Consider the following 27548-nt stretch of genomic DNA (forward strand, 5'->3'; position numbering starts at 1 on the left):
ATAGAATAAATAACAAAAAAAGTCTAGCTACGGCCTGTACCTCTTCTTCTTGAAGCTTTGATGGACCAATGCCTCAACAGCCCACTCCTACTCTGGCAATGGCCCCTCCACTTATGCCTAACTTCTTTTTATTCTTCTTTGCTGTGCCTAATTATGCACAATCCACTGTCTGCTTGTGTATAAATGCTGACTGCCCCACTTGCTTCTTTTATACTCCCTGTCCCTCTGTGCTGTCGGACGTCTCCTCGGGAACTGTGGCATGCAAAATGTGCTGACTGCCCCAACTCACTTCTTTTAAACTCTCTTTTCTTCTAAGCAATCCAGTGTCTTCCTGGGGCTGTGTCCCACGAACTGATTATTATCAAAGATAAAAAACAGGATTGTGATTTTGATTTGAATAGCAGAAAGGTTTCCTGTCATTGGTGACCTGATCTCAGTGGACAATCTTGGATTATCTCACTTTACTGAGTGACATTTTTCAGAGAAAGATTGCATTTCCACACAAGTTTTCAAAAAGTGTTTGTTCCTGATTTTTCGAACTAGAATGGAACCAGCTGTTTCTCCAACACTGGGAATCGGTTCCCCACAGCATAGCTGAGACAGGAAACGGCAACATTTGATGCTTGGCACTGAATTATTTGCTCTCAGCTGGGGTAGCAATGGCTGAGGGCAAGAGCCAGGAAAATTCAGCAAGGCTTCATGCTCTTGACTTCAATCCATGATCCTGCTCGAAGGGTGGATATGAAGTCTATTGCCTTATTCATTACAGAGAGGTAGTGTTACAAAAAAAAACCTGCAAACCTGCATTTCTAGCACAGGGTGCAGACAACACACAGAACACAGGCTCCCTCGTGCAGAATCAGACAAGGGAAAGCAGCATGAATTAGATCTTCTAAGAGAAACAAAGGGAAAGAAATTTCCTGTGAAGGTAACTTGTAGTGATAATCCCAGTGCAATCAGTTATTTATCTTGTCCGTGATTTCGGTGAGTACAAATAAGGTGAGTATCTTGCCATTGTGTCAACAAGGTTCCCAAGTGAAATGAGCACATTGTTCACATGTTAGTCATTATTATGGTGCAGCACACTTGAATAAATAGAGGCATCTATTTCTTGGAGATGTCAGTGAGGCTGTAGTCTTGTGACAGACAGACTGCAGTGGGTGTGGGCTGATTGGATGGCTTGTTGCCTGGGACACACTGTGTCACGTGTACTATGTCATTGCTAACTCACCTGGAAGAGAAAATGAACACAACTGGTTAGCACGTCATTCTGCCGACAACATTTCAGGGATACTTTATCAAAATCAGTATCACGGCAAACACTGGAATAATATATCCCCTTTAAGAGACTAATCAAAACCCAGTCACATATCATTATGACTGCACTCGTACACCATCGACTGACTGTTTTGAACGATCGGTAAAGAGTGTCATAATTGGGCTTTTGGTGATAAATGCAGATTCAATGGCCCATTGGATTGTTTCTGAGCTAAATTCTCTATAATTGTATGATTAATTCATCCCAATACTATGTCTGGACACTACATGGATGTCACAATGAAAATACTGTGCAGGGTTAACACAAACTCAATTGTAAAGTGTGCTTGGAACGTAATGGTGATCATGCTGATTAATCGGCAGATTCTCCCTGTACAGAGCTCCCCTTACACAGAGCTCACCTGGCCAGGGAGCAGCTGAGACCAGATAAAAGGTGTTGGCAGGACTTGAGGGCTTCTAAAGGTGGGCGGTTTAGGAATGACAGTACAGTATTGGGAGAAGAAGGATGGAGGAGGAGAGGAGAGGGGATTCTGGCTGCACAGTTCTTCCAGGATGCTCCCCCATAAGAACATAAGAAATAGACCCTCTCTGAGAGGGTCAGCAACTTTAAGACCCTGTCCTGGACCCAAACACTAGTGCAATTATGAAGGAAGCACAGCAACGTCTCTACTTCCTTAGGAGTTTGTGAAGATTTGGCATGTCATCTAAAACTTTGACATCTAAAGATTTGGCATGTCATCTAAAAGTGTCTGGTGGAGAGTATATTGACTAGCTGCTGGTATGGAAACACTTGAACAGAAAATCCTATAAAAATAGTGGATACGATCCAGACCATCATGGGTAAAGCCCTCCCCACAGTTGAGCACATCTACATGGTGTGCTGATGCAGGAAAGCATCATCCATCATCAGGGACACCCACCACCCAGGTCATGCTCTCTTCTCACTGCTGCCATCGGGTAGAAAGTACAGGAGCCTCAGGACTCACACCACCAGGTTCAGGAACAGTTATTACGCCTCAACTATCAGGCTCTTGAAATAGAGGGGATAACTTCACTTGCCCCATCACTGAACTGTTCTCACTTTCAAGGACTCTTCATCTCATGTTCTCAATATTTATTGCTTATTTATTATTATTATTAGTATTATTATTTTTCTCAGCTCAAGCTGGTAAAACCTGAGGTACAGGCGTAGCCAAGCACACTCATTTCTCCAGTGCTAGTAACTTTTGGACTATTCTGGTGGTGTTTAGTTTTGTGGTTTTCTGGAGATTTACATAAATATTGCTGTGTATGCCTAATTGTTTAATGCTATTGTGTAGTGACTTTGGGATCAGGACAGCGTCACTCCTATCTCTCCTTGTGAAGCACTCAGACACCATGGACCACAAAGTCCAGGCTGCAACACCCTTCTGTCTCTTACAGACATCCCACCCTGCAAAAACTCATTTCAGGGAGGTAGCTCCATCAATTTGCAGGAGACTCCCAGAACTTCTGGGAGAGGTGGGATGTCTGCAATAGAGTAGCTCCTTTGCAGCTGGCCAGCTAGTTTAAATAACGTTAACTATGCTAATGAACGAGTGACACCTGCTAAACTCACCTCAACATGTCTTTCACAGTCTTAACCCACCATGGGCAGTAGAAAAGTCACTGTTGCAAACAGTGCAGGAAGCAACACTGTCATTATTTTTGACCCCTATTAGGCAGGGGTACACTTTAGTGTAGTCTGGGGTGACGTATGTTTTATATTTTCTTTTTTTGGAACACTCTGCCATGGCGCGCTCTCGCTCTCTCTCTTGCACTCACTCTCTCGCTCACTCTCTCGTGGTCGCTCTCTTGCTCTCTCTCACACTCTTTCTCGCACTCTCACACTCTCTTGCTCGCTTACTCTCAAAAAAATTGATTTCAGGGACATTGTATATAAATTGCGGGTATCAGGGAGCCACTATTAATATGCGGGAGACTCCCGGAACTTCCGGGAGAGGTGGGATGTCTGCTCTTATGTAACTGATACACACTCATGTAAAGAAGACACACACACAAAATGTCGGAGGAACTCAGCAAGTCAGGCAGCATCTATGGAGGAGAATCAACGGTGGATGTATCGGTCCGAGACCCTTCACCAGAACATCAGAATTTCCAGCATCTGCAAAATCTTGTGTTTAGAGAGGAGAAAATCTTGTGTCTGGAGAGGACAAAATCTTGTGTTTAGAGAGAAGAAAATCTTGTGTCTGGAGAGGACAAAATCTTGTGTCTGGAGAGGACAAAATCTTGTGCTTGGAGAGGACACATGGGCAGGTTGGTTCCCGCAGATGTTAAACATCGAGCAGTACCGCACAAGGAGGCTCTTCAGCCCATGATGATGGGCCAAACTATTCAACTAGTGATACCTAATCCCTCTGCCTACACAATGTCAATATCCTTCCATTCTCTGAATATTCATGAGCCTACTTAAGAGCATCAAATGCCTGAATTTCTCTGGTTGTTCTGCTCCATGGCTTGTGGAGCAACTTTCTCTGTTTCCTTACCATTTTGTCTGTGTTTTATGAGGCTGAGTTGCTAACTCGATGCTCAATCCAGCATGGATGGAAAGCATGCAAGAACCTGACTGGATTCGAACCCGGGACCACTTGCCTTGAAGTCCGATGTGAATGCCACTACACCACTGGCCGGCCTTGATTTCTCTAACTCCTGGTGATTTCTGCTCCCTTCGCCTTCTCTCTTTTCCCATTCCCCATTCTGGTTCCTCTTTTAGCCTTTCTGTTCTCCATTCCCGACCATCACCTCCCTCAGATGCCCCTCCTCCTTCCCTTTCTCTCATGGTTCACTCTCCTCTCCTATTAGTTTCCTTCTTCTTCAGTTCTTTACCGGACTCAAGTCACTTCTCAGGCAGGAGTTGGTAAGTTTCGTCATCACTGTGGATGTTAGTGCTACTGGATAATAGTCATTGAAACAAGTTACCTCGGTTCCCTACACCCGCTCCCACAACCGGAGGACTCTCCAACTCATGTTCTAGATATTCATTGCTTATTTATTTACTATTAATATTCCTTTTTTTCTTTTATATTTGTACAGTTTGCTGTTCTTTGCATATTGGCTGTTTGCCTGCCCTGTTGGTATGGTCTTTCATTGATTCTATCATGTTTCTTGTTTTAGTAATCAGCAACAATGAATATATAATTGACCTCACACTGGCGGGAAAATTACATCATGTGACCTCCACAAGACCATTACATCATGCTCATAAGACAGTCACAAGATACCCACGAGGTATGTAACACCTGGAATTACCTAGTATGCCCGCAAGAAAACAAATCTCAGGGTTGTATATGATGACATACATGTACTATGTTTTGAACATTTCCACTGATCACTTCCCAGCTTCTCACTTCACTTCCCCTCTCCCACCACCTATCTTCCCCCTCACCTGACTTCACATAGCACCTGCCAGCTTGTACTCCTTCCCCACCCCTCCCCATCCCCCACCAACCTTCTTATTCTAGCTTCTTCCCCTTTCTTTCCCGTCCTGATGAAAGGTCTCAGCCTGAAACATGACTCTTTCTTCCTTAGTTGCTGCCTGAGCTGCTGATTTCCTCCAGCATTTTGTATGTGTGCTTTTAAATGCCTCTATTATATCTGCCTCCGTCAATATCGCTGGGAGCACATTCCAGGTGCCATCACTCTCTGTTTAAAACAACTTGCCTGGCACATCTTGTCGGAACTTACTCTCCACACCCCCCATCTTAAATGCATGCCCTCTGGTATTAGACAACTCAATACTGAGGACAACATCCTGGCTGTCTATATCTGCCTCTTATAATCTTATTAACTTCTATTAGGTCTTCTCTCAGCCTCCACCACTTTAGAGAAATAACCCAAAAGTTTGTCCAAACCTCTTCCCCATAGCACCTGCCCTCAAATCCAGATAGTATACTAGTAAACCTCTTCTGCACCCTTGCCAAATTTTCCACATTATAATGGATCGACTAGAATTGAAGGCAATAGACCAGATGTGATCTAACCAGAGCTGTATAAATCTACACTGATTTGTGAGCTGAGTGATAGAGACAAGAGTGACATATGCTTCCGTTACCACCCCATCGCCTTGTCCAGCCACTTTCAGCAAACTATGGACAAGATCCTTCTGTATATCAATGTTGTTAACAGTCCAAGCATTAACTATGTACCTCTCCATTACATTTGGTCTCCTAAAGTGCAACACCTCACACTTGTCCGAATTACACTCTATCTGCCAGTTCTCTACCCATTTCTACAACTGATCTATTTCCCACTGTATCCTTTGACAATCTTCTATGCTATCCTTGTATTGTCTGTGGACTTACTAACCGGCCCGTGCATGTTTTCACCCGTCACTTATGTGTACACAAACAGCAGAATTTGCTGTAGATGGTCAATGCAGGCTTGCTCCTCAGACCACCCTGAACCACACTCTTACGCAACTCGGACCAAACCCCACTTTTGCTCCTCAATCCCAATTGCCTCCAGTCACATTGGAGACTATAGCAGTGACCGTGAGACCACCAGAGGCCAGTGATTTGCCGTCAACCTCAATGGGATGAAAGCCACCCTGTAGCTGGGATCTGTCTGTAGTCCTCTCCACAGATGGCTTTGTGCTTATGCTGTCTGATGTGAGATCTGGTGGTCATGGGGGAGGAAGGTGGCAAAGGCAGCTTCCTGTACCCCTGCACCCTGGGGCAAGTGTCATCATGAGCATTACACCCCTCTGTGCTTGGCATCTTTATGATGGAGCACCACACCAGAGCAATCGGTCACCTCCACCAGGTACAAGGCTCACCACATCTCTGTTGGTATTTAATTGCCGTCCCATTGCTCTCTGCTCAAGCAACAGGCAGAGCTGAGCTGCCTTAACACAAGTACTGCAGCTGGTCTGAAAGGCAAGGTATCACCACCCAATTGACAACAGAATCCCACTCCCAGTGAGTCAGTGATTCCAATGGCCCTGGTTTCTGCATTCCTCAGTCCCTCCTTCTGCACCAAAACACAGAAGCCAGGACTGAGGATGCATCGAGTCTACCCCCAGACCACTGGGTTACTGCCGTGCCTGCTGCCTTTGTGCTCGCCCACAGCTGCTTCTACAGATCCTTCTCTGCTCTGCACCGGGTGCTCTGGCTTCTCTCTGCCCTGGTGTGACATAGCCTGAATCAGCCTAGCTGACAGACAACTGGGAGAGCTAAGTGATGTGAGTGTGAACTGTGTCATGCCGAGAGAGGGGCAGCCAGTGATGTACAGTGGTTGGGTTACAAAGTTTCAGATGATACACTGTAGTGCAGTCTATAGGGTATCTGGCCCTAGTTTACAACAGGAACCCCAACCAGCCAGGACATGCTCTCTTTTCAATACCGCCATTGGGCAGGAGATCCAGAGGCCTGAAGACCTACACCTCAAGGTTCAACCACAGCTTCTTCTCCACTGCCATCAGGTTCTCGAACTGACCCGAGAAACCCTGACACTTCCTGGGATTATATTTTGATTCCTCCTCTCTTCCTCTTGCACCACAGTCATTCCATTTTGTTTCGCTTGCGTATGTGTAAATTATGTTGAAGTTTGTGTTAACGTCTGCTTGCCCTTGTCCTGTAATGCTCCTCTTCATGGCCTTTGCAACCTGGGTATGGATACCTATGGTAACGACAAACATGAACTTGAATTTCCTATGGTACACCAGGTATGTTCCAGAGAGTTTGTAGTGTTTTCCACATCTATTTACACCGCAGCCTTAACCACTTGCCGACATTCCACAACCATAGTGGCTGTGGTGTGCTGTAGTCAACAGCAGTTATATTCCCTCTGCAGGCCGGATGTTGGGAGGCATCTGTCTCTGTGCTGTAGATGTGATCTCTGGACTGTGGCCAGGTTCTCAAACACCAACAGGTTGCAGGTCCCCACCTCCACGTTAGAAAGGACAGAACTGGCTTCTACACATCCCGGCTGAGAAGTAGACTCTCCCTGGGGACCAGACATTGGGCAGGCACCTCAATTTGCAAACTTGTCAGCCTTCCCATACAGGCTGCCCTATCACAGCACTCAGCGGAGTGTCCTGGGATGTCCTGATCTGGGGAGATTGAGAAAGGAGACTCTTTGCTTGCCTCTCTGTGCACTGTGGGTGGGGTAATGGTGAGAGACCTGTGCTATGGAAGGAGACTAAGCAAGCAAATGCACTCACCAAGTCCTGATCAACACCTTGTTAAAAATAAGAAATGAAATAGGAAGAGAAACTACTGATACTGAACAGGGCAAAAGAGACAGGTGAGGGTCAAAGGGGAACTCCAGGCATTCCTGGTATTGGTAATTGTTCTGAGAATCAGTGAAAAGCTTTTGTGTGCATGCCATTGCCATCCGGACAGATCATTCCAGAGATCAGCACATTGGATTATTACAAAGTAAAACAATGCAGAATATTGTGTTTCAGTTACAGGGAAAGCGCAGAGCAGACAGACAATAAAGTGCAAGGCTTTAATGAGGTAGACTGTGATTTCAAGAGTCCGTGTTACTTGTATACGAGATCTTTTCAGGTGTCTTGTAACAGAACAGAGGGATGAAAGCTGTCCTTGAACTTGATAGTGTGTGTTCTTAAGCTTTTGTATCTTCTTGACAGGAGGGGAAAGAAGAGAGAGTGATTAGTATGGATGGAGTCACTGATTATTGGCTGCTTTTCTGGGGCAGCAGGTAGTGCAGCTTGCAAGTGATTTTAAAAAATACTGCAGATGCCAAAAGCTGAAATAAAAACAAGAAATGCCGTAAATCATAAACACAAGAAAGTCTGCAGATGCTGGAAATCCAAAGTAACACACAAAAAATACTCTCTAAATACATGCTCTCCAGCCCTTTAACTTTCCACCCACCTGGCTTCATCTATCACCTTCCAGCTAGTCTCCTTCTCCCCCACCTCACCTTTTTATTCTGGTGTCTTCCCCTTCCTTTCCTGTCTTGTAGGGTCTTGGCTCAAAACATTGATTGTTTATTCATTTCCAGGGATGCTGCCTGACTTGCTGAGTTCCTTCAGCATTTTGTGTGTGTTCCTTAAGAAATGCTGGAATCACTCAGCAGGTCAGGCAACATCTGAGGAGAGACATGTGGATTAATATATCAGGTTGAAAATTTTCAATCAGAACTGGAAAAGCGAGGAAGCATGACACCCTCGATAATTTCAACATCTTCCTCATACCCTGCTTCGTAAGGCTATGTATGCAGATGATAATTGACGATTGAATAATTCGTAGACCAATGAGTTCAAAGCTTGACCTTAGTCTCTAGAAATGAGTTTTTCAATTTACGCCTCTGTTCTTGTATAAATACTTGACTGCTGTGGTTACATTCACTGAATTCCATATCTGGTGTTTGTAGATGAGCCAGCCAGAGAAACGTGCTTTTCCTGGAAGTTTCGAATAAAGTTTGCATTCAGTGTTCTGAAGGATTTGATTGAACCTATTTTGTGAGATCTGTAATAGCAGAATTTCAAAGGGAACTAAATCAAATATACAAAATCCTTCAGCACGGTGTTATGGATAACATTGTTAGCTGTGCACATCGATTGTTCAGAGGCACAAAATTATTCGCCACTCTCAGTCTGCCTGTATGCAGTTTGTATGTTCGCCCTGTGACTGTGTGGGTTTCGTCTGGGTGCTCCTGTTTCCTCTGATGGTCCAAAGACGTACCTTTGGTTGGTAGATTAATTAGTCATTGTAAATTGTCCTGTGATTAGGCTAGGGTTAAATCAGAGGTTTCTGAGCAGTGCAGCTCGAATGGCCAGAAGGGTTTTATTCCATGCTGTATCTCAATAAGTATATAATATGTTTTCACTGTGTCCGGGAAATGGTTTAAGCTGGGTTGGAGACAGGAAAGTTGTTGTTAGTGGAAGGCAATTATCCGAGGATGCAGAGATCTGCTCTCTGGAGTTGGGCCAGGAGATCAGGTGATATCAGCTCTTCCCCTGGGCCAAGACAGTCCACAAATATATGCCATCACCATGGGATAATACCCAACAAATAACATTCACTCCCCTACTCAGAATTCATACTGAGGAATTGTTTATAATGTACTAATGTTGGTCAGTCAGTGACCTACACAAGTAGATCAGGTGTTTTGTAAAGTACCCGTATCTCTGGAGAGAGAAACAGAGGTAATGTTTCAAATTAAAGATTCTGTGTCAGAACTGGGAAAGAGAAAAAAGTTGCAAGTTTCATATTGCAGAGGAAGTGTTGGGGGGAGGGGTGAGGGGTGGAATGGATAGGGAGAGGACAGGTGTCTAGGTTTATCATAGGGATAAGATGGTGATAAAATCATTTTTTTTCTCTCTTTTTGCACTAATTCTTTAATTTAACTTTTTAATAATATAATGTACTGTAATTTTAAACATAATGTAGTGTAATTCAGTTTTTATTATGTATTGTATTGTACTGCTGTTGCAAAGCCAATAGATCTCATGATTCTGAATTATTGAGTGAAGTTAAAGAGACATCGTCTAAAAGAAGGAACTTCTACACAGTGGCCACTTTAGTCGGTACCTCCTGTACTTCCTGGACCTAATAAAGTGGTCACTAAGTGAATGATTATGGTCAACTGCTGTGTCAGCCCATCCACTTCAAGGTTTGACGTGCTGTGCGTTCAGAGATGCTCTTCTGTAGCTCGCCGTTGTAACGTGTGGTTATTTGAGTTACTGTCACCTTCCTGTCAGTTTGAACCAGTTTGGCCATTCTCCCCTGACCTCTCTCACGTTTAAGGCGTATTTACCCACAGAACTGCTGCTCACTGGATTTATTTTTTTGTTTGCTTTTCGCACCATTCTCTGTAAACTCTGGAGACTACTGTGTGTGAAAATCAGCAGTTTCTAAGGTACTCAAACCACCCTGTCTGGTACCAACAATCATTCCACAGTCAGTGTCACTTAGATCACAATTCTTCTCCATTCTGATCTTTAGCCTGAGCAACAAGCTCTTGATCATGTCTTCATGTTTTAATGCACAGAGTTGCTGACACATGATTGGCTGATTAGTTATTTGCATTATTGAGTAGGTGTACAAGTGTACCTAATAAAGTGGGCACTGCGTGCAGAGGCCAAGCGATGGAGGGGATGGAGATGGGGATAGGACAAATGATGCAGAATGCTGAGCTGAAGTGTCAAGCCAATCAGACTAAACTGTGGAAAGAGAAAAGTGTGAGCCAATATAACAGGTGGGTGACCTACAGCAGGACTGGACAGTTGTGATAGAGTGGATCAAGCTCTCGAAGTTGTAGAGTTCATTACTGAGTCCAGAAAACTGCTGTGTGCACAGATGGAAGAGGAAGTGTTGTTCCACAAACTCACGCTGGACCTCACTGTGACGGTGCAGGATGGATCAGAGTGGGACGTAGAATTAAAGTGGCAAATAACAAGGAGCTCAGGGTCACGTCCTGTGGATAGAAGACAGGCACTCTTCAACATGAACACAATGCTGGAAACCCAGTACGTCAACAGCAGCGATGGAGAGGAACAAACAGTCAACGTTTTGGGCTGAGACCCTTCATCAGGACTGGAAAGGAAGGGGGAAGAAACCAGAGTAAGAAGATGGTGGAGAGGAAGGCACTCTACACAACAATCAGCCAGAATGTGTTCTGTTTCCCCAGGGTAGAGGAGACCACATTGTGAACTGAACGCAGAATACTAGACTGGAAAGTGTCAGTGAATCACTGCTCCTTCTGGAGAGACATTTTGTGTCCCCGGACAGTGGTGAAAGGGTGGGAGGTCAAGCACTGTGTTGCCTCTGTTTAAAGGGGAAATGTTGTAAGATGTGGGGTGTTTGGTGGGAACAGAAGAGTGGGCCAGGGAGTCACGGAGGATCTGGTATCTGAAAAGCTGAAGAGAGGGGAGGACGTGTCTGTACTGGAATCTTGTTGGAATTCATTGAATTGCAAAGGATGATGCAAAGGAAAGTGGAGACTGTTGGGCTGGAAGATTGGGAACTGGGGATCTCTATACTTGTTCACCCAGTGAGACAAGTGATGTGAGAAATGGATGAGATGTGGCCAAAGGCAGAGGGCAAGGCATAGTTCAGGAACAAAAGACATTTCAGAAGAAGCTATACAGAGAGTCTCAACATTGGAGTAGAACTGATAGATGGAGGAATTGGGAGTATGGAATAGAAGCAGGGAGGCAGGATGGGAGGAAGAGCACAGTGATCCACTGATGTTTGTCATAAATCTATCCTCTGAGATGGAGAGAGAGGGAATGTCTGTGGTAGGGAAGAATGTCACGTACCCCATGACAGGTTAAAGAACCAGCACAAATGGAAAATACTTTGGAGTCCAGTGTTGCTATTAACTAATGGTATTTATTAGTAACTATGCAATACAGTAAAATAAATGCAGAATAAATCAAACAGGTTAGCAATGACTATATATAAGTAAGTGTGGAATATATATGAAAACCAAGCTTCTTCAAGTCTCAGGGTAAATAGGTACAGTCTTACGATGATGAGTGCAGTCCAGTTCGTGGTATTGAGTTGAGTAGTGATGGGGAGACAGAGAGAGAGAGAGAGAGGGAGAGATTTGAGTCTTCAGGTGAGCTGACGATGTTGATCTTCCTGTTGTCCTCCGAAATCCTTTAAAAGTCACCGACTGTGACCAAACAAAAAGGGACCGTTCTTCTGTGGTGGAGCTATCAACCCAGGCGAGGGCTGGAAACACAAATAACTCCTCACCAGTCACACCTTGTTCACACTGCGAGAGCCACTGATCGATCCGCCTGATCAATCCTCCAAAAATCCACTTTTTCTGTGGGCACAACAAAGCTCATTCAGTGTCCAAAATCATGTGTCTCAGGTCTATCATCTGACCTCCTATTTATCTCACCGTACTGAGTACCAACTGTCATTCAAATAACTCCTCCCTTCTCTGTCTGTGTAAGGATGCACTAGCAGGCCATGTCCTTGGGAGGTATAAACACGCACCAGAGAAACTATAACATTGATTGTCCATCAAATAACACCGCCCTTGGTCACCATAGTGACTTACGAGCTGCTCGGTGCCCTCTCTCTCCGAACTCAGCAGAAATCCAAAAGTTAGTCTCAGTTCTTCCTCGTGCCTTAAAGTGACAGTCCACAGAAAATATGAACCTTAGGGATTCATAACACCATCTCAAAGCAGTCTTCGTCTCTCTCTCTTTCTTTCTCTCCCTCTTAAAAACAAGATGTCGCTGTTAAATAACTCTCTCTCTCTCTCTCTTTTCAAAAGCACAGTTCACAGGGGTAATTTAGGACCCCGTCACAAGAGTTAGATAGAAACCAGCAGCAGCAAGGAATGGACTTTTCTGTTCTGAACAATGCCATTCTCTACCATCTGAATGGTCGTCAATATCCAGGCTTCGCAGTCATTTCTCAAGCCGTAGCTGACACACAATGCTGATGGACAGACAGAAGGATTTCAGGATTTAGGCCTAGTGGTAACAAGAGATTATATTTTGTACTTTGGAGCAAAGGTGATGACTATCCCTACCCTAGGAATATGTGTGTTCGTCCATCAACGTCGATGTGGACCTCGACACCATTGATGGGGTTGAGACAAGTGCGAGATTTGGATTTAAGTGAGAGAGTTGCGCAGTGTCAGCCTCACTCTCTCTTCCCAATTCCCATCTGGATCCAGTGGCAAGACAAGAGTCGAGGCGTCTGGAGATGGGACTAGGCGAAGTGGATGATCAGGATGTCTTCTGTATCTTGTCGTGCTCTACATGTTCCATGACACTTGCAGAGACCGCCGTTGGATTCTTCATTGGTCTCGTCCGCTCAATCCACCAGAGTCTGTCTTCACGTGCTGGAATAGACAACTCCCTAGGAATACAACTCTTCATCATCACTAGGTCAAAATCCTGGAAATGCTTCCCAATTGCACTGACATATCTTCACCCTGAGGACTGAAGTACTCGAAGTCACCCACTACAGCCTAGTCATGAACAGTTAGATCATTGCAATTAATAAAAACATGAGAAATTTTGCAGATGCTGGAAACCCAGAGCAACACTCACACTAGGCTGGAGTGACTCGGCAGGCCAGGCGGCATCTATGGAAGTGAGTAAATAGCCAACGTTTTGGGCTGAGACCCTTTTCCAGGACTGGAAGGGAAGGGGAAGATGCCAGAATTCTGCTGGGTTCCTCCAGCATTTTGTGTGCATTGAACTGTCACAACTACTGGCCTTGTCCCAACAATCACCTCATCATTTGCCTTGTTGTAACCTCTGGAAATTCTTACCCGTCTCCTGTGCCCCACTATAGTGTTCCAATTCCTGCCATGCTGGTTGTCAGTGGGAACCCACCTGAGCCAGGGAGGAGGGGATGTCGAAGTGCTCCCCCTTTGTGACATTCCAGTGCAGCTGTATAAAACTTTGCTTGGGCTGTACCTGGAGAATTGTGTGCAACCCTAATGCCCTATGATAGAGAGAAAGCAGGCATGGGGAGGGTGCAGAAAAGGTTTATCAGGATGTTGTCTGGATTAGAGGGTATGAGCTATAAGGAGAGGTTGGACTTGGGTTGTTTTCTCTTGGAGTGTTAGAGGATGAGGGGAGACCTGATAGAATTACAAGAGGAATGGACAGTCAGAATCCAGAGCAATGCACAAAAATGCTGGATGAACTCAGCAGGTCAGGCAGTATCTACGAAAATGAATAAATTGTTGAATCCTCAACAATTGAGGAATGTTGTAGAAATGTTGAATACCAAAGGGCACAGTTTAAGGTGGGGAGGAATTAGGGGAATGGAATGGAAAGAGGGAGGCAGGATGGGAGGAAGGGTGTGGTAATTCACTGATGTTTGTCATAAATCTATCCCCTGAGATGGAGATAGAAGGAAACTCTGGGATATGAAGGAGATGTGTGGGGCAAGTTTTTTGGACAGAGAGCGGTTGGTGTCTAGAGTTGGCTCATAAGGATAGTGGTGGAGATAGATACACGGTTGGTGTCTGGGGTTGGCAGCCAGGGGTAGTGATGAAGATACTGTAGATATGCAGTTGGTGTCTGGGTTTGGCAGCCAGGGGTAGTGATGAAGATGGATATGCAGTTGGTGTCTGGGTTTGGCAGCCAGGGGTAGTGATGAAGATACTGTAGATATGCAGTTGGTCTCTGGGTTTGGCTGCCAGGGGTAGTGATGAAGATGGATATGCAGTTGGTGTCTGGGGTTGGCTGCCAGGGGTAGTGATGAAGATGGATATGCAGTTGGTGTCTGGGGTTGGCTCACAAGGATAGTTGTGGAGATGATTATGTGGTTGGTGTCTGGAATTGGCTGCCAGGGTAGTGGTGGCAGCGATAGATATGTGAATGGTGTCTGGGGTTGGTTGCCAGGGGTAGTGGTGGAAACTTTAAGAAGCTGTTAAACAGACACAGGAATACGGAGGGAATGGAAGGATATGGATCATGTACAGTATGATGGGATTTATTTTAATTTGGCATCACATTCAGCACATACTTTGTGCGCCAAATGGCCTATTCCAGTGTAATATTGTTCTGCTTTCCCATGCTGCCGTTGTCTGCCTTAATGCTACGACTTTGTGGACAAGGAGCTGCCGAGATACAGTTGCGGTGGTACAGATTGTAATCGTTGTGCTCAAGCAGCAGAGGGTCTGAATGTCTGGGGCAGTGGATGAAGTGGTAACCCAAGTGCACAGTTTTGCCTGGATGCTGTGTGAATGGCATTCACCCAAATTGTTCTTGTCAAGTATTCCTGAAGTGAGTTAGAGAGCATCTATACAACAGAACACTTCTCTTCTGAACTTCCCACAGACAAATGGGGCATTACACAAATTATTTCTAGAAAAATAAAAAGATCAATAATCAGTTAACTTCTGAAATTTTTGTTTTCATGTCCATCATTACAACATTGGCTTGTTCTCCATCTCTTTATGCTGAACTGACAAGACTGCGGTTTTCCTGAAATAGTCCAGTTAAGGGATCTTCAGGTTGTTACAGCCGGGAGAGAGACTGGGGCCACTCTCCCCTTGCCTATTAAATGCTCCCAACGGACGAGCATCTCAAAGAGCCTCTGATAACCAAGTCCAGATCCTGGCCTTCGTTCGTGGTACTGAGCTAGTGGTACTGATTTTCTACTGACAGGAGAAGGGGCGAAAGGCGTGTTCCTGGCTCCTTAAAACCAGTATCTTCTGGCAACTCATCTAGAAGGAACACTTTGATCTCAAACCTCCACTGCCTTGCGGCAACACCCACTCATGAGGAAGGCTTTGAGAATAAGCCCCGAGGTGAAGTCCGGAGCTGGTGTCCCTAACGCATGCCTACATTGAGTTTAACGCTGACTGGCTGGCAAACCCTGCACGGGTCTCTGCCGTTCCTCTGGATTTATCAGCTGCGTGGAGCTGCGTTGCCTGCTACATGGGCAACAGCTTCCTCTCCAAATCGTACTGCCCAGGCTCGCTTATCACGTAGACAGCTGCGTCGCAACATCCATATTTGACCCGACCGACGGAGCCCCCCCCCCCTCCAGTAAGGACAACTGGAAGTAGGCAATAAACACTGGTTTAGCCCGAGACATCAACAAATACAACAAACATTAATTGTTGCAGCTCTGACTGGGTTCGCATTGCTGTGGCTCGATGACTGTTTCCAGCATTTATGATGTTAAGGCAATGCACCCAGGATACAGTACCGGAAATGCGGCAACCGGAGAAAAATCCCCGCCTGATCTTTCACAATACTGATGCACCTTTCGGGTATGCTCTAAAGGCCCCGAGCGCCACATCCCTAAATTTAGCCCCTTCTTCAGAGAAGGCCACATCTCGAGCTCAGTCTTTTCTCGCAGTTGCTCATCTAAGGTCCCAGGGCAGAGACTTTAAGAGCTCCGGTCGGAGTTGTTCTGGACATCAGCTGCCCCTCACTACACGCCGTTATCGCATGGCTGTGTGCGGCACCTGGACGTGCGCAGACCCTGAAACTGAAATGGTCTCAAACGAGGCCTTTGACGCTCTGCAACGGCGCACAGGGACGCCCGTGTAACACAAAGACGGGGAAGAGGGAGAGGCGCTGTCTGATCGGAGACACCCTCCACCCACCTGCTCCAGCGCACGACTCATCCGCGCCCACTACCGGGGCTGGATGCTGCCGCTTTAAGAGCTGCCTCACTTGCCCTCCCCTCCCCTCCTCAACCCCTCCTCCGGCTGTTTTGTTACAAACAGACGCTCCAGTTGGTGACAATGAGGAGGGAGAGCTGAGGCAGCGAGCCGGTGTAGAGACCGGGGAACCGTGCGGACAGAGAGCCGCGGTTTGGGACCGTGCCTGGGACTGAGAGCGGGATCCCTGGGCACTGCCATGCTCCGGGCGGACCACAGCGCCCGCATCACACGCTAATTTCCACCCGACGACAACAACAAAGGAGGAGGCAGCGATGAGGGACAAGGATTTCAAACCCGGCGGGGATAAAGGCAAGCCGGCCACCTTCACCGGCGACAAGGCGAAGATGGCGGCGAAAAGCGACAAGAAATGGGTGAGGCTGGCCACGGTGCTGGCTTACGTGCTCTCCGTCTCGCTGGCCGCCATCATTCTGGCCGTCTATTACAGCCTCATCTGGAAGCCGGTGAAACTGCCGGCCAAGGCCGACAGCAGCCCCACGACCGACACCACACCCCACGACAACCGGGCGCAGGAGCCTGCGCTGCACTTCACCGTGCCCGGCAGCCCGACCCGGAGCTGGGACGGGGGCAGCTGGAGCCCCCCGGGGGGCGGCCAGACTGGGGCACCGACGCCGCCGGGGAACAGCCCGCAGACCACCGAGCAGGCCCAGCTCACGGGGCCGAGACTGAACGGCACGGTGCCGACGAGCCAGTGAAGCCGGACCTACCCTTGCCTGCACCGGGACACATCGACATCCTTCGGGTCTGGGGCAGACCCTCCGCTGCACCTCGGCAACTTCCAGCCACCGCCGCCCCCAACACGCCGCTCCGTCGCCGCACTCTTCACCTCGACACCGCGCCGTTTTATAGAACTTTATATAACAGCGTGCAAGGACTCCGCGCCGTGATAGAAGGCACAACCACTCTTTTAATATATTTCTAGGACCGGTTAATGTTAAAATATGGGCTGAGGATCGTTTTGTTTCGACGATGATTTGTCTAGCACGGGTTATAATATTCATATTATTCCTACGTACCTCATGTAGTGTATTTAAAGGATAACTTTACATGCCTAATGCACAGGATATGATCAACCTCAGGTACATCTAGAGCTGTAAAATGTATCTACTGTTGTACAATAGTGCAACGGATCCCGGGAGCTTTAGTAATCGTTCGTATATTTTTAAGGAGTAATAAATGTTTCAAGAGCTGAATCGGTGGCGTTTTATGTGGAAGGTCGCAGTAAGTGTTGCGGAGCGGAGCGCCGGTGATCAAGGGTTGAAATTCTCTTTTGTAATCGGGTTCCTTCCTCAACTTCCTTGCTTCCCAGAATCGATTTAAACGGGGGTGGGTGGGTGGGGGGAGAGTAGCGCCGTGTGTGTTTCTTATAACGAATTACCCGGCCCTTGTTGATAGTATTTCATGTTCATCTGTGGGGAGTGGGGTTCTTCACAGCTGGGCGCAAGGGATGTTATACTGTATGTCAGTGATTTGGATTAATAGCTTTGTGGCCGAGTTTGTTGACGATACGAAGATGGTTTAAGAGGCAGCTAGTGTCGAGGAAGTGGGGAGTCTGCAGAAGGACTTGGATTAGGAGGGCAATGAAGTGACAGATGGAATACAGTTTAGTCATGCACTTTGGTAGAAAGAATAAAGCTGTGGAATATTTTCTAAACGGGAACCAGTTCGGAAATAAGCCTGCAGGATTCCCTAAATGCTAACTTGCAGATAAGAAAGGCAAATACAATGGTAACATTAACTTTGAGAGGACTAGAATATGTCCTCTGTAGTGCACTATAGCACAGAGGCTCTTTGGCCCATCTAGTCCATGCCAAACTATTATTCTGCCTAGTCCCATCGATTTTCCCCTCCCATCCATGTACTTGTCCAAACCCACATCCATCCAGCTGGTTCCATGCTCTCACCATCCTCTGAGTAAAGCTGTTCCCCCTCATGTTCCCCTTTAGCATTTCACCTCTCACCCTTAATCCATGACCTCTAGTGCTCATTTCATCTAATCTCAGTGGGGAAAGCCTGTTTCCTTTTTCCCTGTGTCTAGCTGTCATAGTTTTGTACAGCTCTATCAAATCTCCCCTCGTCCCTCTACGGTCCAGGGAATAAATCCTAATCTACTAAAGCTTTGTCTATAATTCAGGTCCTCAAGTCCCAGCAACATCCTTGTACATTTCCTCTATTCCTTCAATCTTATTGATGTCATCCTTGTAGGTAGGAAACCAGAACTGCACATAACACTCCAAACTGGGCCTCACTAATGTGAAACACGGCTGCGCGAGTCTAGGGAAGACGATCTCCGGTCCCGCTAAGCGTGGGAGATTGAAGTGCAAGCCCCCGAACCCCCCGTTTGTGTGGGTGCTGCCTGATGTTACCCTGTTACAAATCAGTACCATGAAATAACAGAGAGTACACTGCATGCAATCAGATGATTTAGCTTTATAATTCTTAATTTGACTCCAGGGTTAGAAAAGAAAAAGTAAAGTTGGAGCTCATGGTTTCCCCTTCGCCAATCCTCCTTCAGTCTCCTCGGGCCTTATTGAGTCACGGCCCCGCTCCAGGTCGAGTCCTACAACCTCTTTTCTCTTCCCCAACAAAGATCCAAGCCCAGCCTTGTGTCCCTCACCAGAGAAACCTCCCCTAAATTGGATGGGATACAATTCTCTTATCTTCAACAGTAACCAAACAAGCAGCATACCCAGAATAGAACAGCATACCAGAGAGAAAAAATATGAACCAGGGCATTTCAAGTGTTTTATTCAACTTAAAGATAACATCCCAACTCCTGCACTTCATTCTGATTTATGAAGGCAAATCTAAAAGCAGTGATGTAATGCTGAGGCTTGGTATGGCATTGGTCAAACTGTACTTGGGGTAATGTGAGCAGTTTTGGGCCCTTTATCTAGGAAAAGATGTGCTGGCATTGGAGAGGGTCCAGAGGAGGTTTATTAGAATGATTCCAGGAATGAAAGGGTCAATGTATGTGCAGTGTTTGATGGCTCTGGGTCTGTACTCACTGGAGCGTAGAAAACTAAGGGGTGATCTCATTGAAACATATCGAATATTGAAAGGCCTAGATGGAGTGGACATGGAAAGGATGTTTCCTATAGCAGGGGAGTGTAGACCACTATGGCATGCCTCAGAGCAGAAGGACAAACACGTGGAAGAATTTCTTTAGCCAGGTGGTGGTGAATCTGTGGAATTCATTGCCATAGATGGCTGTGTAGGGCAAGCTGTTAGGTATATTTAAAACAGATTGATGGGTTCTAGTAAGGTTAGTTAAATATTATGGGTAAAAGGAAGAGAATGGGTTGAGAGGGATAATAAATCAGCCCTGATGGAATGGCGGTGCAGACTCGATGGGCTGAACGGCCTGATTCTGCTCCTTTGTCATATAGAACTCAGAAAGGAGGGAGGTGGCACCCCTCTGGGTACACTCAACAGGGTGCCCAGTCTCAGTGGGGTGAGCAAGTGTCCAGCGACCAGCTCACTTCACCAGGAGATTCTCCACAGCTCACGCCGTATCCCAGCTGTGAACTTGATAACCATATAACAATTACAGCACGGAAACAGGCCATCTCGGCCCTTCTAGTCCGTGCCGAACTCTTACTGTCACCTAGTCCCACCGACCTGCACTCAGCCCATAACCCTCCATTCCTTTCCTGTCCATATATCTATCCAGTTTAACTTTAAACAACAACATCGAACCTGCCTCAGCCACTTCTGCTGGGAGCTCGTTCCACACAGCTACCACTCTCTGAGTAAAGAAGTTCCCCCTCATGTTACCCCTAAATTTCTGCCCTTTAACTCTCAACTCATGTCCTTTTGATTGAATCTCCCCCACTCTCAATGGAAAAAGAGCTGTCAGACAGCAGACTCCCGTTCACAGGAGCCGTCAGAGAGCGGCCCCCGATCTGCTGTGACTTGTCTGTTTGTCACCACCTTCAGGGCAAAGTTGAACTAGAGTGTCTGAGCCCCAGTTAAACTGACCACAGCACACTACGTGTCACTATCTGCCTCTCCCTTCCTTCCCTGTAGGCACTCATTCATGGGGTGAGGTGGGGTAGGTTCAAAGGAGAACAGCAGGGCAAGTTCTCTCTCAGACAAAAGTAGGTGCCTGGAATGTGCTCCCGGGATGATGGTGGAAACAAATAATGGAGATGGTTCCGAAGCTTCTAGACAGGCGAATGATCGTGAAGAGGATAGAGGGATGTGGACCTTGTGTGGGTAGAGGGGGTTAGGCACTTAATGGCATATTTATGGCCTTAAGGGCCTGATCCTGTGCTCATCTGTTCCCTGTTCTAAAGTTCAGGATGATTTTAATTGCAGCAACAGTGGGTGTTTGATGGAGCACCAGGTACAAGGCCTGTTAGTTCCCTAGGATTCAGCTTCATATCTCTGCTGGTTTGGTTACTGGTTAATGACAGAGCATTCAAACCGTGTGATGATCTAGCATGGTAGGTGGAGTGAACAGCGATCAGGAGTGAGGATTTCAGAGAATATGGGTTTGTGGAAATATTTGGTGAATCACTTTAGTGCAAAGAGTGAGGAGATATAATCAGGACAATCCTGAGACACTATAGCTCATTATGTTTGCGAAGATATTTGGAGTTGGAAGTACCGGTTAATAAAGTGGTTAATAATTTGAATCTTGAGACACAAGGGACTACAGACACTAATCCGGACTAACAAACAATCTACTTGAGTATTTCAGCACGTGGAACGGTATCTCTGGGAGGAAAAGAACTGACTGAATTCAACATCCAACACAGACAATTCCTGCTCACTTCACTGATGACCTGCTGAGTTCCTCCAGCAGATTATTTGATTCTGAATCTCAAGCTCTGTAACCAAAGCGAAGTACAACATGCCCCTGGCAGTACAATTCCACTGGGAGAGGAGTCTACCATGATGTCTGATCAAAATGATGAAAGAACAAGAGAAATGGAGGGGCCCGTTTGTTCTTCCAGCTCTGTTGTTCAACCAGACCACAGTGGGTCCTCCACTTCAACATTGCCTTCCTGTCTTATTCCCACATGCCTTGATTCCTTTAGTAGCCAGGAATCTTTCTATCTCTGAATTCAGTAATGGATGATTGCCCTTTGCGGTAGAGAATTGCAAACACCCGCTGTGCTTCAGGAGAAGAAATTTATGCATGAAACAGTAATGCAAGCAGGCTAGTTGGGACTGTGATAAAGTCATCAGTAACATCACATCCGATCCAGTATTGGCCTCAATGCCACTTTCCCACTGACTCCCCAATCCCTCAACTTTCTTGTAGCTCTGTCAATTCCCACCTTGAATATATACAGTGTCTCTTTGGTGTAGCAAAGCCCAAAGATTCAGAGTCCCCCGAGAGGTAGTCTGCATCGTCATCTTTAAATGGGTAATTATTCTGAATCCGTCTCCTCGTTCTGGTTACCACCTCAAGGAGAAACATCTGAGTAATTTATCTCTTTACTGTGAGATTGTTATTCATTAGCTGGGCAAAGACCCATCCCAATAAGGTTAAAACCATAAACAGTAGAGTTATACAGGACAAAAGCAAGTTCTTCGGCCCAAATCATTCCTCACCAACCAAGTTGTCTGTCCAAGCTAGTCCCATTTGCCTGCTTATGGCCATTATCCCTCTACCTCCTCACCTCTGCTAGCAAGCCCAACCTGTCAACTTGCACACCAAATCACCACACATTGAGGTTCCCATCAAGAACTGCTTCCACTGCCTGACTGTTGATAAGCTGAATCTGGAAATGTGGGGAAAAATAGTTACCATCTGGAATATGCTGCCTGACAGTGTGATCAAAACAAATTCAATGTGTTTTTAAAAGACATTTAAAATTATTAAAGGTTTTTAAAAAAGAAATTGCTTCCTTGAATACTCTTCAATGAAATCATAAACTAATTAATTTCCTAATCAGAAAGCTATTTTACAAAGATTAAATGCCAGATAATGTAAACAGAGGAATGGGGGGCAGAAACAGATGGGAGAGAGTAATATGGTGAATGAATATATCCATCATTGTAGGTAATGAAATTATGACAGTAATCTAACAAGCAGAACTGTCTTGATTTCAGATTTTTTCTGTCCTTATTTCAGATTTGCAGCACCTACAATAATTTGATTTTCAGTTTAGTTGTAGATATGGATAGGAAGATCAGCTTCAGCAGGAGATCAAAGTGGATCCCTATAAACACAGCTGGTTTGCCCTTTCTATTGGTTTCAGTAGCTACAAGTCTTGTGCTTGTGCGGTTGACCTACTGCTCTAAAATTTAAATGTCTTGATGGCTTCTTATTTATCAGTTCCCTATAATCATCGGGGTTTTTGTTCCCTCCTGTGTAACCTCAGTACCTTCCTCTGTAGTAATGGCTTTTAGTTATTTCTATCACACTCCGTGCTATCTGTCTTTAGCCTCTTGTATGGTTCCAACGAAAGGGAAAGCAAGTGCCAGGAACAGCAGCTCACCTTCCCTAGGGGCACATTACAGCCTTCAACATTAAATAAGAGTTTCAGGTAATTTACCCTTTCCAGTGTCTGATGAAAAGTCATTAACAGACTCCGAACTGGGCATCTCAACTCTGAACTGATTTCACAGCCTACAAATTCTACAACTCGTGTTCTTAGAATTATTTTCTATTTGCACACTCTTGCACATTAGTTTATCGCTTGTTTATCCATAGTTGATCATAAATCCTATTGTATTCCTGTAAATGCCAACAAGAAAATGAATCTTAAGGTGGTGAATGATGGCGTATACGTGCTTCTAATTTTCTCACAGATGCTGCCGGGAATGCTGGATATTTTCTGCATTCTCTTTTTTCCAGATTTCCAATTATATCTCACCATTCTGGGAATTTCTCTATCTCCTCGTTTCCCTCCATTTACACCTTCCCCAGATCAGCTGAGGTTAGCATGCTTTTTTTTTCACCCTCTCTCTGTGTGTTTCTGCTAGCAATTTATGGTTGGTACTCTCTGCAGCCACTTTGTGTACAGAAACTTGAAAACCAGGTACATTGGGAATGAAGGGACATTATACTCGGTACCAAAGTACTCCAACCTCAGCCTCTCACCCAAACTGAGTTTGGTTAGCAAACTTTTCACTCCACTGTAATGTCACATTTACCAGTGTTATTAAAGACAATAGTTGTGGTTTTCCACAAAATGCTTAGCATCTTCCAGTTGGTGTGAAGGACAAGGCTAGCAGGTTTGGGGAGGCCTGATTGATGTAAGATATTGAGGCTCTGGTTAAGAAGAAGTGGAAGACATGCCCTGTGTGTAAGCAATTGGAATCTAATGAATCTCTTCAGGATTACAGGAAGTGTGGGATTGCACTTAAGAGAAAATTTGGGAGGCCGAAAGTAAATTATGAGAAGGCATTCAAGATGCTATAGGCATGCTAAGTGAAAAAGGGTGGCTAGGAAAAGAATAGGTCCCCTTAAAAATCAACATGACCACCTGTGTATGGATCCAAGGGAAATGGGTGAAACTTAATGAATACTTCTCTTCAGTTTTTACTGCAGCAGCTACAGAAATGAGGGAAATGGGTGGTGTCTTGGACCAGATAAGAATTAGCAAGGAGGCCTTAAAGTGCGCTAAGGTGGATGTCCCCAGGGTTGGACCAAGTGCATTCTTGGGCCTTGTGGGAAGCTAAAGAAGAAATGCCTTTTCCCTCGCAAAGATAATTGTTTCATCTCTGCCCACAGGTGGAGGACTGGAGAGTGACTAATACAGTGTTGTCGTTTAAAAAGGGTAGCAAAAATAAACCAGGAAAGTACAGACTAGTGAGTCTGACATTGGTGACTGAATTGCTGGATGGTATTCAGAGGTACAAGATTCACAGACATTTGGAGGGACAGGATCTGATTTGAGACGGTCAGTATGGAAAGTCATGGCCTGACAGTTCTTTAGGAATTCTTTGAGGAGGTAACCAAGAGGGTAGACAAAGGATGCTGTCTATATGGGCTTTAGTGAGGCCTTTGACAAGCTAGTTTGTAAGATTGGATTACATGGGATCCAGGAGGAGACAGCTGATTGAATTCATGATTGGCTCAGCAGTAGGAAGTGGAGGGTGTATGTTGAGGGTTATTTCATACTGGAGGATGTGCTGGGATCTTTCTTGTTAGTAATTTATATAAATGATTTGGATGTGAATGTCAGTCAGGGCACTGAATATAGGAACTGGGAAGATATGTTACTGTAAAGAGGACGGTGCAGTTATGTACAACATTAGTGAGGCTGCAGTTGGAGTTTTGTATGCAGTTTAGGCCACCCTGTAATAGAAATGATGCTATTAAACCAGAAAGAGTGCAGAAAGATTTACCAGGATCTTGCCTGGACTTGGGCGTCTGAATTACAAGAAAAGGTTGTGTAGACTGGGACGTAATTCCCTGGAAAGTAGGAGACCTGTTCAAGAGGAAGATAGAACAGGTGAGAGCACATAGTCTTTTTCACAGGGAGGGAATGCTGACATCAGGCAGCATAGATTACAGTTGAGGGATTTTAAAGGCAATCTGGGGCAGCTTCTTCACAGAAAGGGAGATGAATATTTGGACTAAATTGCCAGAAATAGTGGTTGAAGAGGGAACACTAACATCTTTATTTTCTGAATTGACCCGACATATAGGACCTTATCAAATGCCTTACTAAAGTCCCTGTAGATAGAGTCTACTGCTTTTCCCTCATCAAACACCTTTGTCACCTAAAGCAAATACAGGAGAGTCTGCAGATGCTGGAAACACACACAAAATGCTGGAGGGACTCAGCAGATCTGGGAACGTCCATGGAAATGAATCAGCAGTCATCGTTCTGGGCCAACACCCTTCATTTGGACTGGAAAGGAAGGGAGAAGAGGCCAGAATTAGAAGGTGGGGGGAGGGAAAGCAGGAAAAGCTAGAAAATGTGGTCGAAGAGTTAGAAGACAGCAGAGATCACGGGGAGCAGTGAGAGAGGGTCTTACTGAACTCCCTTCAAAGAGAAGATTTAAACTTCTTCAGGGTAGTGTCCACCAACACCACCTCCTTAATCTTAGTACATCATAGCACATTAGCATGCCATTGTCTGCCCTCCATATCCTTCTCGGTAAATATCAATGGAAAGAGCTCATTTAGTATCTCGGCCACTTGATCTGTCTGGGCACATTATAGCCCTCAAGTCTCCACACTGAATTCAACAATTTCAGGTAACCAACCTCTCCAGTTTGTACCAGACCAATCCGTCTGATGAAAGATGTTCAACCTCTGGCATTAAATCTATTTTCCTCTGTTCACAGACACTGCCTAGCCTCCCAAATACTTCTAGCATTTCCTGAGTACTACAGCACAAAACAAGCCCTTTGGCCTATCTAATACATGCTAACTCAATCTTCTGCCTAATCCCATCTATCTGCACTCAGAACATATCCCTCCACACCCCTCTCTTCCATGTACCTAGAAAAACTTCTCTTACATGTTACAGTTGTACTCACAGCTCATTCCACACTTGCACTACTCTCTGGGTGAATCAGTTCTCTCTCAGATTCCCCGTAAATATTTCATCTTTCACCATAAAACTGCAGTACTGTGCAAAAGTCTGAGGGACATATATATAGAGCTAGGATGCCCAACACTTCTGCACAGTATTCTATTTGTCAACGTTGAGCAGACAGCAAGTTGGTAAATCTGGCAGGACCAGAGGATGCTGGGAATGGCGAGGGTGTGGACAGGTGGTAGAGAAGGGTTACCAGGGGCAGAGGTGGTGTGGCTACAGACACACCCAGCCCTGAGACACTAGGTAAGGTTATTTGATTCTCAACAACTGGTTTACTGATCATTACAGAACGTACCTCTGGTGCTTACGGCTCCCTCCCCTTTTCCCAACCATGATTCCTCTCTTCCTGCCCTTTCCACTCTCAGTCCACAATAGAGACCCATTTCAGAAACGGTTTATCATCACTCACATATGTCATGAAATGTTTTTTTTGTGGTAGCAGTACAATGCAATAAATAAATTTAAACATAAAATACTCTGCAGATGCTGGGGTCAAAGCAACACTCACAACACACTGGAGGAACTCAGCAGGTCGGGCAGCATCCGTGGAAAAGATCGGTCGACGTTTCGGGCCGGAACCCTTCGTCAGGACTGAAGAGGGAAGGGACAGAGGCCCTATAAAGAAGGTGGGGGGAGGGTGGGAAGGAGAAGGCTGGTAGGTTCCAGGTGAAAAACCAGTAAAGGGAAAGATAAAGGGGTGGGGGAGGGGAGGCAGGGAGGTGATAGGCAGGAAAGGTGAAGAAGGAATAGGGGAAAACACAATGGGTAGTAGAAGGAGGTGGAACCATGAGGGAGGTGGTAGGCAGCTGGGGGAGGGGGCAGAGTGACATAGGGATAGGGGAAGGGAGGGGGAGGGAATTACCAGAAGTTGGAGAATTCTATGTTCATATCAAGGGCTGGAGACTACCTAGACGGTATATGAGGTGTTGCTCCTCCGACCTGAGTTTAGCCTCATCATGGCGGTAGACGAGGCCATGTATGGACATATCTGAATGGGAGTGGGAAGCAGAGTTGAACTGGGTGGCTCCTGTCTGTTTTGGCGGACGGAGCGGAGGTGCACAACGAAGCGGTCCCCCAATCTCCGTCGGGTCTCACCGATGTAGAGGAGGCTGCACCGGGAGCACCGGATGCAATAGATGACCCCAACAGACTCACAAGTGAAGTGTTGCCTCACTTGGAAGGACTGTTTGGGGCCCTGAATGGTGGCAAGAGAGGAGGTGTAGGGACAGGTGTAGCACTTACGCTTACAGGGATAAGTGCCGGGTTGGAGATCCGTGGGGATGGATGTGCGGACCAGGGAGTCCCGGAGGGACCGATCCCTGCAGAAAGCGGAGAGAGGCGGAGAGGGAAAGATGTGCTTAGTGGTGGGGTCCTGTTGAAGGTGGTGGAAGTTGCGGAGGATAATGTGCTGGATCCAGAGGCTGGTGGGGTGGTAGGTGAGGACAAGGGGAACTCTGTCCCTGTTGTGGTGACGGGAGGATGGGGTGAGGGCTGAAGTGCGGGAAATGGAGGAGATGCGGGTGAGGGCATCATTGATGACAGCAGAAGGGAAACCATAATCCTTAAAGAAAGAGGACATTTGAGATGTCCTGGAATGGAAAACCTCATCCTCGGAGCAGA

General features: G+C 45.9%; 1 protein-coding gene across 1 annotated transcript; it reads left to right on the forward strand.

The window, feature by feature from the left end:
• Nucleotides 1-15862: 15862 nt before the first annotated feature.
• LOC134337521 (putative transmembrane protein INAFM2) lies at nt 15863-17710 on the forward strand. The gene has a single exon (XM_063032652.1). It carries the CDS (start codon nt 16668-16670, stop codon nt 17106-17108), a length of 441 nt encoding a protein of 146 aa, XP_062888722.1. The 5' UTR covers nt 15863-16667; the 3' UTR covers nt 17109-17710.
• The last annotated feature ends 9838 nt before the right edge of the window (nt 17711-27548 follow it).

This window comes from Mobula hypostoma, chromosome 1 (genome assembly GCF_963921235.1).
Source record: "Mobula hypostoma chromosome 1, sMobHyp1.1, whole genome shotgun sequence".
NCBI lineage: Eukaryota > Metazoa > Chordata > Chondrichthyes > Myliobatiformes > Myliobatidae > Mobula > Mobula hypostoma.

Coding starts and splice junctions, on each gene's coding strand:
- LOC134337521 (XM_063032652.1), top strand. CDS start 16,668: ATGAGGGACAAGGATTTCAAACCCGGCGGGGATAAAGGCAAGCCGGCC.